Source organism: Limanda limanda, chromosome 12 (genome assembly GCF_963576545.1).
Source record: "Limanda limanda chromosome 12, fLimLim1.1, whole genome shotgun sequence".
Lineage (NCBI taxonomy): Eukaryota > Metazoa > Chordata > Actinopteri > Pleuronectiformes > Pleuronectidae > Limanda > Limanda limanda.
The window spans coordinates 8,357,087-8,375,819 of NC_083647.1; the positions used below are offsets into that span (position 1 = coordinate 8,357,087).

At 44.8% G+C, this 18,733-nt stretch overlaps 1 protein-coding gene across 1 annotated transcript in view; it reads right to left on the reverse strand.

The window, feature by feature from the left end:
- The window catches only part of myt1lb (myelin transcription factor 1-like, b), a 42,095-nt gene that overhangs the window by 11,513 nt on the left and 11,849 nt on the right, over nucleotides 1–18,733 (reverse strand). The window contains exons 6-13 of the mRNA XM_061082970.1: nucleotides 15,991–16,081; nucleotides 13,800–13,907; nucleotides 12,766–12,992; nucleotides 10,786–11,075; nucleotides 5,923–6,165; nucleotides 2,229–2,347; nucleotides 823–903; nucleotides 15–83 (exon numbers count right to left, since the gene is read on the reverse strand). Coding sequence (XP_060938953.1) covers nucleotides 15–83; nucleotides 823–903; nucleotides 2,229–2,347; nucleotides 5,923–6,165; nucleotides 10,786–11,075; nucleotides 12,766–12,992; nucleotides 13,800–13,907; nucleotides 15,991–16,081 — 1,228 coding nt within the window. The remainder of the gene's footprint in view (nucleotides 1–14; nucleotides 84–822; nucleotides 904–2,228; nucleotides 2,348–5,922; nucleotides 6,166–10,785; nucleotides 11,076–12,765; nucleotides 12,993–13,799; nucleotides 13,908–15,990; nucleotides 16,082–18,733) is intronic.

Below are 18,733 nucleotides of genomic sequence, written 5' to 3' on the forward strand. Positions count from 1 at the left end.
ATCTCACGTCTTACTTGAGCTCTTGCGCGTTGTTGGCCAGCATACTTCGAATGCTTTTATCAGCTAAAGGGCAACCTGAGAGACTGAAAAATACACCAGCCGAACATTAGTTTCACCACAGCGACGACACAGACCCAACCACTGAAACAGAGCAGTCTCTCTCTCTCTCTCTCTCTCTCTCCCTCTCTCTCTCTCTCAGCCCGCACTCATCACATCCACGTCATGAACCGACACATGCACACAGAAAAACAACAATCAGGAAATGCAAAGTACCCCCAAAAACAAAAATGCCAAGATGCAAGTGCCGGAAGTTGATTAGAAAACTTTAACCCTCTGAATATTTGCCCTGTGGGACTGAGTGGATATAGAACCCCCTGCACATGCAGCCATATCAGGGTCCAGAAGACTGAGACCTCGTTCCCATTCAGACGTGTGGACCCCACTGTATTGAATATCATTCAGTCCTTATCTCGCACTGTAATTCTGCTCTGAATGGTAAATGCTTAGTCTGCACAGCACTCTGGGAAGGGCCTGGAGGACTGAATAACATCAGCTTAGAAGGCTTTACACACACGACCCACTGAGTAGACATTTCATCCCAGGGTTCAGCGTTAAAATGAGCATGTATCCAATCTTTAATTAATTTGGTCCTTCCTCTATGATGCAATTGTTTCAGAGACGTCAAGTAGCCAATAGTCATAGGGCTAACAAACAGGAGAGAGAGAGAGAGAGAGAGAGAGAGAGACATTGGGCCTACAGGTGTTTTGACAGCATAGTCGAGGTAAGCTGAAACCAATAAATAGAAGTAGACTTAGAATCCACCAGGAGAGAAGTAAGTCAGAACTCCGGTGAAAGGCGAAATAGCTCAAGTGACCACTTCCATCACAACCCAGTGTGGGCCATCTGCCACTGGAAAAATAGACTTTATAAGCCCAAAGGGAAAGTGGAAATTAGAGAAAAAAAAAAAAGAGAGGTGGGATCGTCTCTTGATTGTTTGGGTTTTTCATCGTTTCCAGTTTAGCTTCACTGTCTGTTTAACATTGTGTTCCTGAGATCAGCCACACCTCTAGATGGCCTTATATAGACAACTACGGTTTTTCATGCCTATCATTATTCAAGAGCATTTAGTTTGAGAGCAGAACTTGTTGATTTCTAGTTCAGATTCTAGAATGCTTTCATTCGAAACCTTGCGCTCGCACTCAAACTTCCCCTGCTGTGCATAGATGTGCTCTGCTGGTGCTCAAACCTCACGCTTACAATCAGATTTCCTGTCCTCCAATACCAAGTATGGTGATGACGTCGGAAATTGCCCCATCCTCGTTTCAGTTACTTTAACTGTTGGCAAAATACAAGGGGGAAGAAACTGGGTGGTATCTGTTTTGTTTTAATATTTGCTTGTAACAATGTTCCCATAACTTAAAACACGCTGCTACATGTTGATCAGTGATCTGCTGGACTCCTGCTTCGTAAAGGAGTCCACCAAAAAGAAGCTGGTGTAAGCCATGGAGGGTGGGAGAGCACGACACCAGTTAAAGTAACCCCCAGTTTATTGGATTCTCAAAGACGAAGACAATGTCACTTGTCAACACTATTGCTGGCAGTGTATTGGTTGGGGAGTTTTGACAGACCTGGTGCACAAAAATCCAAGCGCAGAAGAGAAATCCGAGAGGAGATGTTTCACGTGTACGTGAGGAGAAGAGCTGAAGCTGGAGGGAAGAAAATCTGTGCAAGCACAAAGTTTGAGCTCAAGCAGAGAAGATCTAAGCACAAGCAGAGGCTAGTTGAGTGTGAACGCGGCATTATAAAATCTGACCTAAAACTGAAAGATCACACTCTTGAATAAAGATAGGTTAAAAAAAACATAGACAACTAGTGTTTGCGAAAGCATAAAAGAAGAATGTGTGGGGGTGCTACGATCAACTCATCAGTGGGAGCAACGAGCTCTGAGATCAGTGTGGACGAATGGATAAAGCCGCCAAATGAAAGTCATATAGCAAGCCACTGGCAGCAGCACAGGATGGAGGGAGGGTGGGGGGGTTATCTGAGGTTAACTATCATACAAAGACGGATGAAAACAAAAGAAAGGTGGAAAAGAAAATATGGAGGGGTGGTGATGAGGGGAGCAGAGCTTGAGTGGGGAGAGAAGCAAGTTGTGGTCGAGTGGATGATGGGAGGGATTTCTAGCGTGTTGGGTTAGAGTAGGAGAGAGGGCGGGGGGGCGCTCTTACGTTATCAGGTCCTTCTTGCTCTCCTTGCACTGGATGTACTTGGGCTTGGGGCTGGGCATGTTCACGTCGGTGGTGTAGGAGCGGTCGTCCAGCAGGTCCTGGAAGGGGTCCAGGTCGTCCTGCTCAGGGTGAGAGGGGAGGCAGAGGGAGGAGAGAGGAGAGAGGAGAGAGGACAGAGGACAGAGGACAGAGGACAGAGGACAGAGGACAGAGGACAGAGGACAGAGGACAGAGGGGAGAGGAGATAGGGGAGAGGAGGGAGGGGAGAGGAGGGAGGATGGAGGAGAAAGGAGGGAGGAGAGAGGAGAGAGGAGAAAGGACAGAGGAGAGAGGACAGAGGGGAGAGGAGATAGGGGAGAGGAGGGAGGAGAGAGGAGAGAGGAGAGAGGGGAAAGGAAAGAGGAAAGAGGAGAGAGGAGAGAGGAGAGAGGGGAGAGGAGGGAGGAGGGAGGAGGGAGGAGGGAGGAGGGAGGATGGAGGAGAAAGGAGGGAGGAGAGAGGAGAGAGGAGAGAGGAGAGAGGAGAGAGGACAGAGGAGAGAGGACAGAGGGGAGAGGAGATAGGGGAGAGGAGGGAGGAGAGAGGAGGGAGGATGGAGGAGAAAGGAGGGAGGAGAGAGGAGGGAGGATGGAGGAGAAAGGAGGGAGGAGAGAGGAGAGAGGAGAGAGGAGAGAGGAGAGAGGAGAGAGGAGAGAGGAGAGAGGAGAGAGGACAGAGGACAGAGGAGAGAGGACAGAGGACAGAGGGGAGAGGAGAGAGGAGAGAGGAGAGAGGAGAGAGGAGAGAGGAGAGAGGAGAGAGGAGAGAGGAGGGAGGAGGGAGAAGGGAGGAAAGAGACATATAGGGATTTTCAGTTTCAGATTTTCAAGAAATCATATTTGTGTGCATACAAAAAAAACAAAACATATACACTCTACAGTATGTATGTAGGAATGCAATTTATTCATTTGCACTGGATAAAAACTCTTTGCCTCTGCCTCTCTCTCTCTCTCACACACACACACACACACACACACATACACACAAACACACACACACCTGTCAGCCCACAGAGTATAGTCAATTTGAATGCTAATGGTAGAGCCTGTATGAATATTGCACCTCACCTGTCAGTCTAACAGAGGAAGAAAATAGAATCCCTGATAGGAAATAATGACTCAATGCCAAATGAACAGTGTGTGTGGTGTTTGTGTCACATGATGGGAACTTGTCCTCCTTAGGTGGACAAAAATCAAGTCCCCATTGTATATTCAACAAAATTTAAGGTGAAGACATGGTATATGGTTAGGTTTGGGTTTAAGTGCATGCTTCGTTAAGGTTAGGTTTAAGTAAGGCAAGTAGAAAGTATAGTTAAGGTTTGTGTGAGTCTCCAAGAAATCAATGTAATGTCCTCTGAAGTCATGGAGACACGACTGTGTGTGTGTGTTTTTGTGTGTGTGTGTTTACAATTTCAGACCATTGTTCTGTGCGTGCAGATCAGTCAGGGAGTCGGCCCGGGTGTATTCTTAAAATGAGCCGCTCCGCCACTAGATGGTACTGTGGTGCAGCGTCAGGCCGCCGCCGCCGCCGCCTCGTGTCAGCGTGGGGCTGTGCTTTGTCTGCAGTGCACACAGCCAGGGCAAACTGGCTGTTGATGCAAATCCTCTTTCCCTTTCTTCCACGCTCGCAGTGTGTATATACAGTAATGCCCGTAGAGAGAGAGAGAGAGAGAGAGAGAGAGAGAGAGAGAGAGAGAGAGAGAGAGAGGGACGGGCCCAGAGTCGGCCCAAATTATCCCGCACTCAAGCTGTCTCCGCCGTGTGTGTGTGTGTGTGTGATGCTGGGTCAGCCAGCGAGCTCCTCCAATTAAAAGGGAGCGTTGGGCTGAGAGGCTGACAGGAAGGAGAACGACACATGCATACATACAGGGGATGCAGAGCAAAGAAGTAGGCTAGGGATGAGACTCGCACGTACACACAGACGCACTCCCGGAGAGACGCCGGGTACAGACTCGTATGAATATTCACATCTCACACGCACAGCATCAGAGGCACATGTGCTGTACATGCAAGCGCCTCCGCACACCGACAGGCGCGCCCCAGCAGTGCTGCATTGATTTCCAGCAGCTCTTTGATGAGATGAGCCATTCCGATTCCCTCCCAAGGTGCTGCTTTGCATAATTCATTTTGGAGAGGAGCGAAATATAAAAAAACAGAAAGCGGGCATGCGGGGCGCGCGGTACAAACAGAGCAGCTACCTCTGAGCACGGCAATGCTGACATCAATTAACATGCAGATTCATTAGGTCTCCCTCAAAAACCAAAAAAGGAAAATATAAATCCCTAATATGACTTTCTAACGACTGCAAATGTAAGAGTGAGTCAGACGGCAGGCAGGAAACCTAGAAGACGATCAGATGGGAAGGCAAATGTTTGACTTGGAGACACTGTGTTGAATCAGTGGTTTGGAGGGAGATCATTTGGGCCGAGACACATGGAAGAGGCAGAATGAGCGACGCATGCCAACTGTACGGTCTATCAGCTCCGAACAGCACAAACTAGCACACAGGATACAACTGTTAATAGTTACACTGCCCGTGGTAAACCTGTCTGTTTGTAATGCTCTGTTCTCCTGGTCTGTGTTGATGCTCTGGAGCTACTTCAGAATTATTTTATTAGTGAATCATCCTCAAACACTTCGACAATATACTGTCCCTTTTTGCTGTTTGTGTGCTGAACGTTGTGTGCAGAGCTTTTTATAAACATTCTATGATGCAGGGTGAAGCTACAAAACGTTTTGTTCATCCCACCTGGTTTATCTGCAATGAAGATTTTATAGTCTGTGTTATTCATAAAACAAAATTGAATTTGCTTGAATTGTTCTTCACATGTGTGGCTCATAGATAACTTTGAACGATTTACTGATTTGCTGTTGATTTCTAATACATTGCAGGTCGGCTATTTCAAAGGCTTGTTAAGTAATTATTGATACTAAGACCCAAGTTGACACCTTTTCAAAATAAAAGTTCTATAATTCACCTCGATATAAAGCATGACACTTACGTTGGGGCTTTTGCTTTGAAGGCAAATTGCCAAACAGGAATTGATTATATGAATGTTGCTGCCATGACGAGATCACCCTTGAATGTTTGTGTTTGTCCGATATGGTGAAATACAAATAATCAGATAATCAACATGTTCTATCAGGACAGATACTATTGGCCGCGGGCTGCCAGTTGTCGACCGCTGCTGTAGTTTATGAAACAGACAATGGTTTATTCATATTTTATCAATATTGAAGTATTGTGTGTCCAAATCGCACCAAAATTCGACGATGCACTTCACTGGGCCTTTGCCGATTCAAATGCAAAGAGTATGTTCAACCTTCTGACTCCACAAACGTCTTGTTTATCCTTTTCACAACAATTAGCCCCTTAATTTCTAATTCTAATTCCCCTGTCTTATTCTTCTTTTTATCCTTTTACTTCAATCGATCATGAATCTGTGGATTTAGTTAAATTTAGTTAAAAAGTAAAATCCTGTGTAATAATAAAATGTGGAATTCTGCTTCGCAAAACACAAGTTCAGGCATCAACAGTCTTTTTCCTAAGCAGGAAACGGCACACAGCAGGATTTCTAATGTATCTGTCCACAAACCAGAGCAGCAGTGGTTCATATGTGTTAACAGCACTGTCCTTGTTATCTCCACCTCTTTACCTCGTCTTTCTCGTCCTCATCTATGTGTTTGATCTTGGTGTAGTCTACTGGCAGGTCCCAGCAGTCAGCGGCGTCCCCCATGCCGTAGCAGCGGGAGCCCAGCAGGGCGGCTTGCCTCTGGGGGGACATCGGCTCCAGAGGGGTGAGCACAGAGTCTCCTCCGGCTCCGCCTCCACGGCCGCACAGACGCTTGCTCATACTCAGGTCCAACGTGCCGTTCTCGTCCACGTCTACACCGGGACTCTGGAGGGTGTGTGTGTGTGTGGAGGTGGTTTTTGTGCGTGTGAGGTGAAGTCAGGTGAGTGTAGGAGGAGGAGATGATTTCAGTAAGATGATTATGAGGAAAGGGTAAAAGGATGCAGGAGATAGGGATGGAGAGAGTGGGATACAAAAAGAGAGAGAGAGAGTTTCTGATTAAATTGCAGTCAAACATACTCATACTCTAGGATCAGAGCTGGGCAAAACAGCAGCTGAGTGCACAGAGAATATATAGAAAGACATGAAAAGTGACTCAGATTATTTCTGTTCCTACAGTAAGGAAGCTCACTTCTGAACTTTTCAGATGTCTGGAAAAGATGGATCAGGAACAGTCGCAGTTCAAATATCCAAAACAATATTCCAACTTCTTTTTTTTTGCCCAAGACTGTCTAGCATGAAACATCAGACACTTGCAGTGTACAGTAACAAGGTAGAAAACAGAAGAAGAAGAAGAGGTCATCAGTGCTGCAGGACGAGTGCATCCCTCTGTGAACCCCCCCCCCCCCTTGTCTCGGTCTCTCTCTCCTTCCATCCCACTGTAGTCTGTACTGTGCATGACTTTGTGTCTGTGTGTGTGTGTGTGTGTGTGTGTGTGCATGTGTGTGCATGACTTTGTGTCTGTGTGTGTGGGTGTGTGTGTATGTGTGTGTGTGTGTGTGAATGTGTGTTCATGACTTTTTGTCTGTGTTTGTACATGCAATTCTTTGTGTGTTTGTGTGTGTATGTGTGTGTGTGTGTGTGTTTGTGTGTGTGTGTGTGTGTGTGAGCCTAATGTGAGCGGACGCAAGCGTGGAGGGGGTGGGGGTTAAGGCTTAGGGGCGGGGTTGAGAGCAGTGACTCCAATGAGCAATGTTATCACATGTATTTTGTTCATGTTCATCATATTCCTTACGTCACCTTCCATCACTGAGCAATATTCATATTATTTATCATACTTCCCTATATCACTGTAAAGCTGGTATATGCCCTTTGCACCCTTGTTATCTCGACTTGAGTTTAGTTGTTTTATTTTATAATTCCTTTTCATATAATTACACATCAGTTATATAGTCAATTTATTTATATGTCTTTATGGAATTTCTATATTTATTTGTATAATTTCCATAAATGTTGCACAGAGTGGGTTTGTTGAGGCCTCAGCGTGCCGCTGGTGTCTGGATGGAGATGGGCCATATGTGTGGGCATGTTGATGAAAAAAAAATAAAATGTAATTTATATATTAGATTTTCTTCTTTCTATGGATGTATATGTTCAGTATATGTTCATATACCTTTTCGTTTACCTTGTACTGGATGTTTTTTTTTCTTTCTTCACCATTAGCTTTCAATTTGTGAAGGTTTGATCTGGTGTGAAAAAATAATGAACTACTCACAGTAATTTGTATATTTTTCTTTGTGAAATATATCAGAGACTATTTGATTTGAGGATGACACCTTTGCAATTTTGTAGAATTTTTCTTGAATTTAATTGAAAAATTTAACTACACTGCTGTGAACTCCCCCTGAGGCAAAACTCTGCTGAGTGCCGTGAGACTCATCCAAGGACACCGGCTTCTCACTGCTGCCTTCGCTTTATCTCTTGACGTTTGTATCGTTAAATCAATGCACACATTTGTTTTTTCTCAATCCAGATCTGGCACATACTGTCAAAGGCCTTCAGTTACTGACTGTACATATCTGTACGTACGTACACGTGTTAATGACCTAGCTCTCATTAATATCCCCTCTCTCCCTTATTTCCCATCTCGTCCTCCCTGCTCCTTTCACTCCCCATCACGAGCAGGAACGCACACGCTCTAACGCTCATTCCACCCGACAGTGTCCCTGGGGGGGGATTCTCCTGGTGTCTGAAGCCAAAAACCTCTGTGACGCACGCTGACTCAAAATGCACGGGGGTGATATTAGGACTGGGCGATGAATACTGCAAGTATTGTGGCTTAACAGAGGACTTAAAAATAGCAGAGGAGGAAGAAGAAGAAGAAAAAAAGACAAACACAAATACTATTTTGGTCATTAGTCTGGTGAGAAACATAACTCAGGGTGAGATATAGGTATGATTAAAGTAAAATAAGAAGAAAGAAACACGGGGTTGAACGAGCACGACAAAAAAATCTGTGTTTACATCTTTCCACGATGCGTGTATCAAAAACACACTCACTATTAAATCTACTGTTGACATTCTAAAGGAAGGTTTGGCCTCAGAAAAGAAGAGAAGGAGGCAAAAAAAGGAGTAGAGCAGAAAACGAGTGTGTGTTATGTATGAGGTGAAGTCGCTGAGGAATCGGCCGGCACGCGCTGCCGTGACTCGTCTCGTCCTTGCCAGCGTGCCCGGCGGACTGCCCTCCTCCTTGTCAGCCATTGTACTGTATGTCACCGTCCAATTAACGTGACCCACCCCTTCATATCGAATTAACAAGGGTGATATGTGAGGAAACGTACCCACCTCCTTCATTAGAGACCCACCCCCTTCCCGCTCTGACACCTCGGCAACCCCCTGACCCCAGTTGCCATGACGATGCTGGGAGGATTGAGGGTCAGGAGAGGGTCCCCTGATTCTCGTAACGACGCGTTACTTCCGCTCACCTATTCCCAGGTCTTAAAATAAAACCAGCGTTGTGTCCTGTCGTCCTCTCTGGCCTTCTCGTGCCTAATGTCCGTGTCTCTCACTGCTCCTCCTCCTCTTCCTCCTTTTCCAACTTACCAAACATTCACGGCTGCCTGTATGTTTTTTTTTCAAATTTGCTGACACCAGGATTCTGTTATTTTTGGCTAAATGTTAGGACGTCCTTGGAATCTATCTCAGCTTTGCTCAAATACACAAACATTATCCAAAGCTCTGGGGTTGATACATTGTCCGTGTCAACCTACATTTTTAAAGGTACAAATCAAACTTTAAGTATCATCAATCTACAGTTTGAATGGACTGTAAATCTCAGGAGTCTCTGTATTTAGATTTTTTTTTAAACTGCCCATCAATACATTACACTTCATTTAGCTGACGCTTTTATCCAAAGAGAATTACAATACGTGCAATCAACCCCGAGGGTACAAACCAAGAACAACAAGAATCAAGAAAGTACAATTTCTTGAAAAATAAAGCAAAACTACAAAGTGCTATAAGTAGACCTGCCGGAAGGGAGTTACAGTAGTCTAGGCGTGAGATGACCAGGGCCTGGACCAGAACCTGCACTGCCTTCTGAGTGAGAAGGGTCACAGCATCTAACTGGGGATCCAAGGATGTGCAAGCTTGACCGAGGAGATGCTTTGATTAAGCTTTTTTCAAAGAAATCTAAACTAAAGACATTAAATGATTAAATGACAACATTAACACGGTGCAACCATCCAACTGAGGGTTCTATGACATCACTGCTGTGTCACGATCGTGTCCGAGGGATTTGACCGCAGCTGTGTATCAATTCAGGGGCTGCATCCTTCAGAGGCTGCATTTGAAGAGGAACTATGTCACAGTGTAATGTCTAAGTTTGAGTATCACGCTTCAACTTAACTTAACATCTAATGCTTCAAATGTACTGCAGCTCCGTTGCTATGCCGATCAAGGAAATCCGTCATAGACAAGACTGTCTCATATCGGTTTGCACGCAAAGGAGGCGTTCTCCATTGGCCGCATATAGACTGCGTCGTCCCTGAATTGTGACAAGGATCAGTCTCCTTTATTAAATAAATGTAATTCATTTCACACTTTCCATCAATGCACGTATCAATAAATCCAATGAGTAGACTGAGAGAAAGAGAAGCGAGCAGATAGACAGCCTGGAAAAACAAGGAGGCGAGAATGTATGAGTGTGTGAAGTTTCATTCAGAGAGAAAGGAACAGTGTGTGCCGTAAGGTGTTAGATGAAAGAAGAAGAAGAAGAAGAAGAAGAAATATCCTGATCTAAAATTCTGATCTGAAATCGGAGGTTTCCTGTCTTCCTGCCAGCATCCTGCCTATCTGGCCCCTGAAGCACGAGAAGGACACACACTGAACTGAGATAGGACCAGAGCAGGGTCCCTTCGGGCATTTGTTGCATTGCTTTCCTTTTCCTCCTTTCTTTCCTCCTCTCCTCCGCCGTCAACATTAGCATTGAGCCGGCATTAGCCCTCTGCTGCATGAGTGCTCTCTCTCTCTCTCTCTTTCTGGCCCCTATTTCCCCGCTCAGCGTCTGGATGCAGATAACACAGTAGCACCGTCCCCCTTATCTCCTCAGAAATGACACGCTGGGCTCACGCCGTGTCAACCGCCGCTTCGTCCTGCTCCTATCTGATCCCTCGACAGAAAATAAAAAAACTACCCCGCCGAGCCCCGAGTGTAAGACACAGCCTTGGATCTTTAATGGGATCTCTGTGTGAGTGTGTTTATGTGTACATGTGGTGCGCACATCTGAAATCTCCCTATCTATGACAGTGTTCGCTGCCAACATCAGGATAATGAAGTCCGGATCCAATCTGTCAGTGTTTTTTTTTCTTTGTGTGGCGACAGTATGAGGACAGAGTTAACACTCATGTGTCATTTGAGGCAATGTCTTTCTCTTACTTCCACCTAAACATGAGTTGATCTCATTTAACATTTACATCATGACAGGCATTCCAGTGTGCCGCCTCCTACCTGCGAGCACAGGTCCTGCGGCTTCCCCCCCATGCTGTGAGGCATCTCCCTGCAGCGTGTGGACAGGTTGAGGATGGCCGTGGCCGCCATGTGGGCGGCCTCCATGTCGTGGCTGTAGTCGAAGCTGCTCTTGCTGCAGGTGCTGCTGGCGCTGCTGCCCCCGCCGCCTCCCGCACCCCCTCCTCCGCCGCCGCCGCCGCCACCACAGCTCAGGCTGCTGCTGCTGCTGCTGGGAGCGTAGGTGCTGGTAGTGCTGCTGGCCGAACTGGAGTTCTTACAGTAGCGTTTGGCTGCGGGACCGATGGAGAAATTCAATAGAGAGACAAATAATTGGTTAGGGTTAGTCAAGGAGTACCTAAGGTTATAAAAAATTTAATGAAACGTTTTTACATTTAATAAGTAAGCCATATTGTATCATACAATATACTTATAACTGTTAATGCCCTATTTGGGAAAGAATGCTGGACCACCCAAACATCACAAAATTGTTCCAGCCAATCAGCAACAAGAGTATTCATGCACAGGAGGAGTGTGTAAAGATCACCTGTTACAACCGCCGCTACCGTTTCAGAAGGTTAGCCACTGGAAATGTTACTTTCTTTCAAAGTGCTTAAACACCAGATACTACTGCTAACCCAGAGTAGATAATGAATTAACAAAAGGGTAAAGACCCCCATGACCATTGTTGAGCTGTTTCGACAGGAGTTGCCCCCGGACCATGCAGTGGGCTGTGGTGACCACACACCTGGTTCATAACATCCCCCGAGTCACTTAACCACCGGTTCATAACATCATCTGATTCACTTAACCCGGTGGTCCAGAGGTAACGGTTCATCGGTGTCTGACTGTCTGCTTCTTCAAGGGCAACACACAACACACACACCGTCGTTGCTGATTATGGTTGTTGAACATATTGTTTGTAAAAATACAGATAGTGTATATGTCTACAGAGATACACATCGTGGTGGCTCAGTGATGCATCTTGACTATACGCGTGCATGAAAGTGGGGGGTGTAGCTTCTGAGGGAGCAGTGAAGAAAGGGCTGTATTTGTTTTCGGATATCAAGAGTCGTTTCTCCAGAATCATTAACTCCACCTTTAAAGGTGAGTTACTTCGGCTTAGGTAGGTTTGACATACATAATAAAAGATTAGGATTTTCCCTGCCAAACCTTTTTATTTCTTCAACACTTAAATCATAGCTTTGTACTTCAAATACGGTTTATTCGGTTTGGTATCTTTAATGACACTCTGATCCAGAAGCAACATAATATGCCGCAGCAATCAGAGGATTTCACAAACTAATCTCTGGATCCTGAGAAATGTGTGCTTAAAGGACCCATCGTATGCCCATTTTACCACAGTTGATATGGTTCCTTGGGGTCTTAATGAAATGTCTGTAACATATTTTGTTAAAAATTCCACAAGGATCATTTAAAACAGCACCCTTTTTACCCTGTCTAAAACAGCCCTCCTCAGATTGACCTGTTTTGAGGGCCCCGCCCCCCTCTCACCCTTCTCCCTCCTTCACGAGATACAAGCGCCCAGATTTTTAGCTATCCATTACCTCTGTAGAAATATGGCTACTGGAGACGAAGATACAATCTTGCAACCATATCGTTTTGAACCAGAGTCAGGTGGGCTGAAGCCTGGCTCAGGATTGAGACGGCCCGGCTCCTACGGCCCGGTTAGCGAGCCTATGACCTCAATTCTGGTCGTAATCCAATTCGACGCCATCTAGCGTATCGCTTCTGACATAGAGGAACCACAACAAAACGCGGGAGTTGTTTTTTTTACAGAGTTCTTGGGACGGTAGACATGCTAGACACCCAAATTAACGTGTAGAAGCACTACAAAAGTGGAATTTTCACAATATATGCCCTTTAAGTCTGCAGCTAAAGGGAATGTGAACTCAACACACAAGTGAATACATGTCATAAATGTCATAGCAGTGGAAATAAGGTTTTGCTCTGATGTAGTACCGTCGTATCCTTTGGGCGAGCTGTCCCTTTGCCCGTGCACCTTGGGCGCGATGGCCCGCTTCCCGTACACCTGGTGGTTGCTGCTGCCGTCGAAGGCGCTGTAGTCGAAGCTGGTCTTGGAGTACTTCTCCAGCTCCTTGGCCAGGTTGGAGCGGGGCGTGCTGGTGGAGACATTGTTCTTGTAACCATACTGTGGATAGTCCAGTTGTTTGACAAAGCACATAGGCCTGGAAAATAAATGACGAGGGGGTGGAAGTTGGACCGAGGCAGTCAACATTGCCCAGGGGGGAAGGAGAGGGAACTTGGTGGGTTTGGGTAAAGTAAGAAAAAAAATGGGCGGATGCAGGGGGGAGGGGCAGACTGTCATGGTTTAACTTGGGGATAAGAATGTCAAGGACAATGCTGGCAGATGAAGGGGGGGTGCAGGACGGATGATGATGGATGATTTCCTACTTTTCCATGAAAAACACAATCCTCTACCACTGTTTTTTGTTCATGCATAGTAAATAGAAAACAGGATAATTGAATTTCCACATCTTTGATTAATTTTGCTTCTGATTTACTTTGTCTTTTGATTTGCTTTTACAGGCTTAGACACGACCTGGAAAACTGAGATGTGAGATCTAATGCTGTTGATGTTCAGTTGGATATAAATATAAAATGTACAATTACTTAAAACTTGTCATGCTAATGTTTGATGACTATCAAAGTAAAACTCAATCAAAATGCTCTTACCTTTTCTACGCTACATGTGCTATTTATTTTTATAATATAATAAAGCGAAATTTGCCTTTGATAGTGATCAGGGAAATGAAGATGCAACGTATCCTCAGGAGACGGGAGAACAAGCGCAAAACAAACAAAAAAAACGGGGCAGACATAACATATCAATAGTTCTAGGATAAAAAAAAAGAAATACCAACATGGCTGAAAAACAGGTCTTCAAGTCTTTTATTGTGTTTACGTCTTGACACAAAATCCATATTTGCTCGCCCTGTATATGATGTGGAAATAAAGCGAAGAGTGAGCACTACCTTAAGACTCTGTCGGAGGACTGGTTGGATTTGGGGCCGTCACAGCTCTGGTGCTTCTCCTGGGCTTTGGCCAGCTTCTCGGCTGCAGCGATGGGACATCCGGACAAACTGAAAAAAATGAGGGACACTGTCTTAAGTGGCGCTGCAGACAGTGCGTGTTAGACAGATTTTTTTTTTGAGGTGAAAATATCAGCTTTGAATGCATGTGCTGTAAAGAGCCTCAGCTTGTCAGACGGTGAGCACCAGTGAGTTCACATCTGTCCGTCGGCCAATGTTGACCAGTTTGAGATTAACCTGACTCTAGTTCAGAAAGTCTCTGTGCTTTAAATGCTAAACCATTCATTTACTTTTAACACTTTAAATAACAACACAATCGACAACAGCTTGCAGGTTTCCAGCTGAGCAGCTTGAAATAATTCTCAGAATAGATATTCCCATATGGACAAATGTGCATTTCTATGTGCATATAGATTCCTTTCAAACGCACGGTGATAATTAACACAAACACAAACACACACAAACATGCAGTCTCTCAATAGTTGTGAGGACACTCATTTACATAATGAATTCCATAGCCCCTTACCCTAACCATCACAACTAAATGCCCTACCTTTACCCTAAACCGAATTCTAACCATAACCCTAAAACCAAGTCTCCACCCTCAAACAGCCCATTGGATTTGTGAGGACCAGAGAAAAATGTCCTCACAACGTGGAAATGTCCTCACAATGATGCTATTGAACCAAACTATAGACAGACATGTGCACACACGTCTCCATGACTTCAGAAGACAACATCTGGACTAAGATGGATTTCTCTGAGACTTACTCAAACCTTAGGTTCTCCTCGACTTACCATAACCCTAACCAAAGCTCACGTTTTCCTAAACGTAACCTTAACCTACAGCTAAACCTAAGCTTAAGCTCAACCAAAAGCTTAGCCTTAACCAAACCCTTATCTTAACCAAAGCTATCCCCAACACACACACACACATATCGAACACTTGTAGTTTGTATCCAGTGGAATTCAGAGTTGTAAAAAAACTTCCTTGTGACAATTAACTGACCAAATCTGACAAAAGTTCATGTTGTTATCCTTAACCCCCATTATTCTCCATCCTGTCTGCCAACTGTAGTGTGTCGGGACCACGGTGAAAAAAATGATCTTTGACAATGGCCTGCAGCCAGTGTGGAGCACCTGTCATCAGACGTGCAGGGATGGGAGTGTGCATGAGGCTGGGGGTAGGACCAGCGAGTATATGGAGGTTTATATCGGCGCTTTGAAGTGAAAGTGAAAGTTTACGGTGTGTGTCCACGACCGCGTCTATTTCACGCTGCGCACTCGTGTCACTTGAGCACAGCATGGAGGCACTCCGGTCTTTCCAGGCCTGCACCTATCCTGTCACCCCGGCTGAGTGGCAGGAAGGTGCTAATGGCTGCTGCTACGCCCAACTCCCCGAACATCTGCTCCGGGTGACACTCCTCTTTCACTGTCACCTCACCACGTCTGACAGCACTGGCACGAGCGCCCTGCTATTTCAGTTTCTCCCTCCAAACCTGCACCTGATAGGTGCCATTTTTTGCCATGAGCTGATGAATGATTTATGCTGTGGAAGGTGTGAATTGCTGCATTCTAATCAGGCTCTGTTAAACTGTGGCATTATTGAGCAGCTGAACGGCTTCACTAAGTTCCAACATTATTAAAAATATTGCAAACATGCAGACTGAAACACACACAGGTACACACACGCACGCACACACGTCTCCATGACTTCATAGGACATTAAAATGATATCATGAAAGATTTATTCAAACCTTAACTATAGTTATTACTTGCCTAACCCTAACCCTAACCAAAACGTTAACTTCAACCTAGCCTTCACCTTAACCTTAACCCAACCTTACCTTAAAATATGTCTTCACCTTTAAATTGAATGATTAACGGTAACAGGATTTTCCCCCCATAATGTGACTCTGCAAACAGATTTAGGTCCCCACAACATGAGTAACCTGGACACACACACACACATACACACACACAATGTGTTGAACAAACAAAAATAAATTAGAATAGACAAAAAAAATAAACATCAGCAACAACAGCTCAACAAAAAAAATGAACCAAGTTCCATAAAGAAAAGGAGGATGCGACATGGACAGTGCCAGTTTCAAGTAGGCAGACTGTCACTTACCTTCTGTGGGAGTTTCTGTTGCTATTGACATGGCCGCGTCCCGTGCAGCCAGGCGTAGGACACTTAAGAACATTCTCATACATTGCCACAACTTCAGGCAGACAGGAGATAGGAGTGAAAGACAGGGAAGGTTAGGAGCCCCTTACAATCAAGCTCTATTAGTATGTGAGGAGCTTGGCATTATAAACATCATTAAGAAATGGGCCTGTGTGAACCCAAATGACCTCTTCTTCATTTTAATGAACACTAGTTTGAAAGGGCAGGCAAGGTTTCCCACCATATTGCTTCCACTTATCCTGCCCTTTCAAATTAGTATTCATGGAATAGCGACAGTCATGAATAAAAAGATGTCATTTAAGTTTAACAGGACAAAGCCGGCGAGAGACAGAGATGGAGGGGAAATTTTTTGGGCATGCAGCGAGCGGAGCGACCAACAGCCAGCAATCATGCAAAACACAAGCCTCGAAATCAATGGGAGAAGCAGACAGATGGAACACAGCTTCTTGATGGAGTGGGCTTTGTTATCATCTGCACGTTGTTAGGGTAGAGAGCGCAGTCTTCAATACCATTTACCATTAAAACAGTCCATAACTGTCCCAGATCCCCTCGGCAACCCGCCAATTAGATTAATGATCTATGGATGTCCGAGAGGAGCTGTTGGAGGGGGCGCGTGGAAAGGGTCGTCTGGATGCCAGTGGCACACGGGGCCAAACCCCATCGGCAGAGGCTTCATCATTATCACCCCCTTAAACTTTAACCCCTCATCATCCTCCTCTCCCTTACATACTAATTGGTATTCGGCGCAGGTAATTGGACAAAGCCTGCCACCTCAACATGCCACAAGCCAATGCATTATGCATATCCCACTTCCACCCTGCCCTCTGCTTAGAGACCGGCAGAATGGCGAGAAATAAAATCACTGGGCCTGAATCAGACAGCACAGGTGGCACTGCAGGGATGTAGCATAATAATGCGGGAAACAGGAAGTAGTGTGGCGCTAAACTCTTTGAATAGTGCAGCGGTAAAGCACTTTGAGGACAAAACATATACTCTGAGATGAAACAGTGCTAATATTCTACAGGAGGGCGCTACAGTGAGCACAGGAATGTGATTTAATGTATTTCAGATGTAATTTAATCGTCATTTTTCACATTTCCCAAGGAAGAGTCATGGCCACACTGCGTGATTTCCCAATTAAATGAAGCCATTAATAATACATTGTCCATTCAGGCCAGAAAAAGTGTTAATGGGGGATCGAGAGTTTCCCACAGCGGGGTCCGCCCTGCAGGTATTCCCACATCTGACATAAGCTTCAAAGTGGTGAAGCAGGGACCATCATTGAAGGAAACATGGTGAATGGCGGCTTAATGACTCACATTGTGGACACCTACTTTACTTCAATGTTTTTTTGGTATCATCTATGTTTTCCTTATCCTTATGTTGTATTATGTCATTTCCTGTCTTTGATTTTAAATGGCATTGCATTTTACTTACTTCTTGCTTTCTTGACTTCTGTCTGATTTTTTTTAAGGTTTTTATATGCGCTCTCCACAAAGCACTTCGTATTATCATTGTTGCTATAATTATTGAAGCATGCCACTCTCTTGAAGGTGATGCCACAAAACTTTTGCTCCATTAGTGGTATCATTTCCCCCAAAAAGTCAGCCCAATCAAAACAAGCGAAGAACAGGAGGAGGAACACAGACATCGTATTCCAAATTCTCCAGTGACAATCAATTCAAGCCCTTTTCTAGATTCCATTTTGGGACTCCAGTCAAGGTCACCCGCGTCATTTCACATCTCTGGGAGACAAGTGTATCTCAGGTTAGGGACTTCTTTGAAAGCAGGGGCCTCCACAGAACAAGAGTCCTCAACGACACTGCTGGTCTTTACAAGCCTCGCTTTAATGATAACTAATTTCTTTGCCATTTTTAAAACCCTCTTTTATGTTGATTGCTGTCTGGGTCGTGGCAGATCATAACTTGATTTTCACACTGCGGTTAATGAATCGTGTAAAAGGGGCTTTTATTGAGAAGTTTGCACAAGGTGAATGAGACTAAATAGCCGGGGTGAATTCTCGGCAGGGGAAGCTCACTACTCAGTCAAAGCGAATGTTTATTGCCACTTCACTTGATCTGTGGAATAGAAATATGATACTGCCTTTCTACTCAATACAAGTTAATTGGGCGAGAAATACAAATAAATGAATGGGGTTCATGGCATTGATGACTGTGTTACCAGGGTCTGTGGGCATTTCTGGGTTTTGTGAATGATGACATGATTAAACTTCAAATGTAAAAAATAAAAGCATGAAAGCATAGCATTCCCGAATTTGTCAGTCATAAATGCACTGAGCAACCGTGCTTCGAAAGCTTTTTTTCAGACATGAACTCTTGGTTTTTGGTATTGGTCCAAACAAATGAAAAACACAATGTCTAAAACATTCAGGCAAAGTTTGGCGCCTAGGCAGAGCTACAGGGCGCCAGATATAATGTATGGAAATCTTTTTTCCCGACATTTGCTTTGGGCCTTTTTCGTCAAAAGCTCCATCCTTTCTCTTTCCAAATGTACATAATTGTCTGCATCCTCTACGTTAAGGCCTCATCATTGTCATGCAGCAATATTTGTATTCTTTTAGTTTTTTCCCCTTTTTCGACACGTGTCATCGACATGCCCTCTCACTTGCGGTGAATTTTCCAGATTTTCCTTAGAACTCTCAAATGGAATCACTTGGACTTTTTCT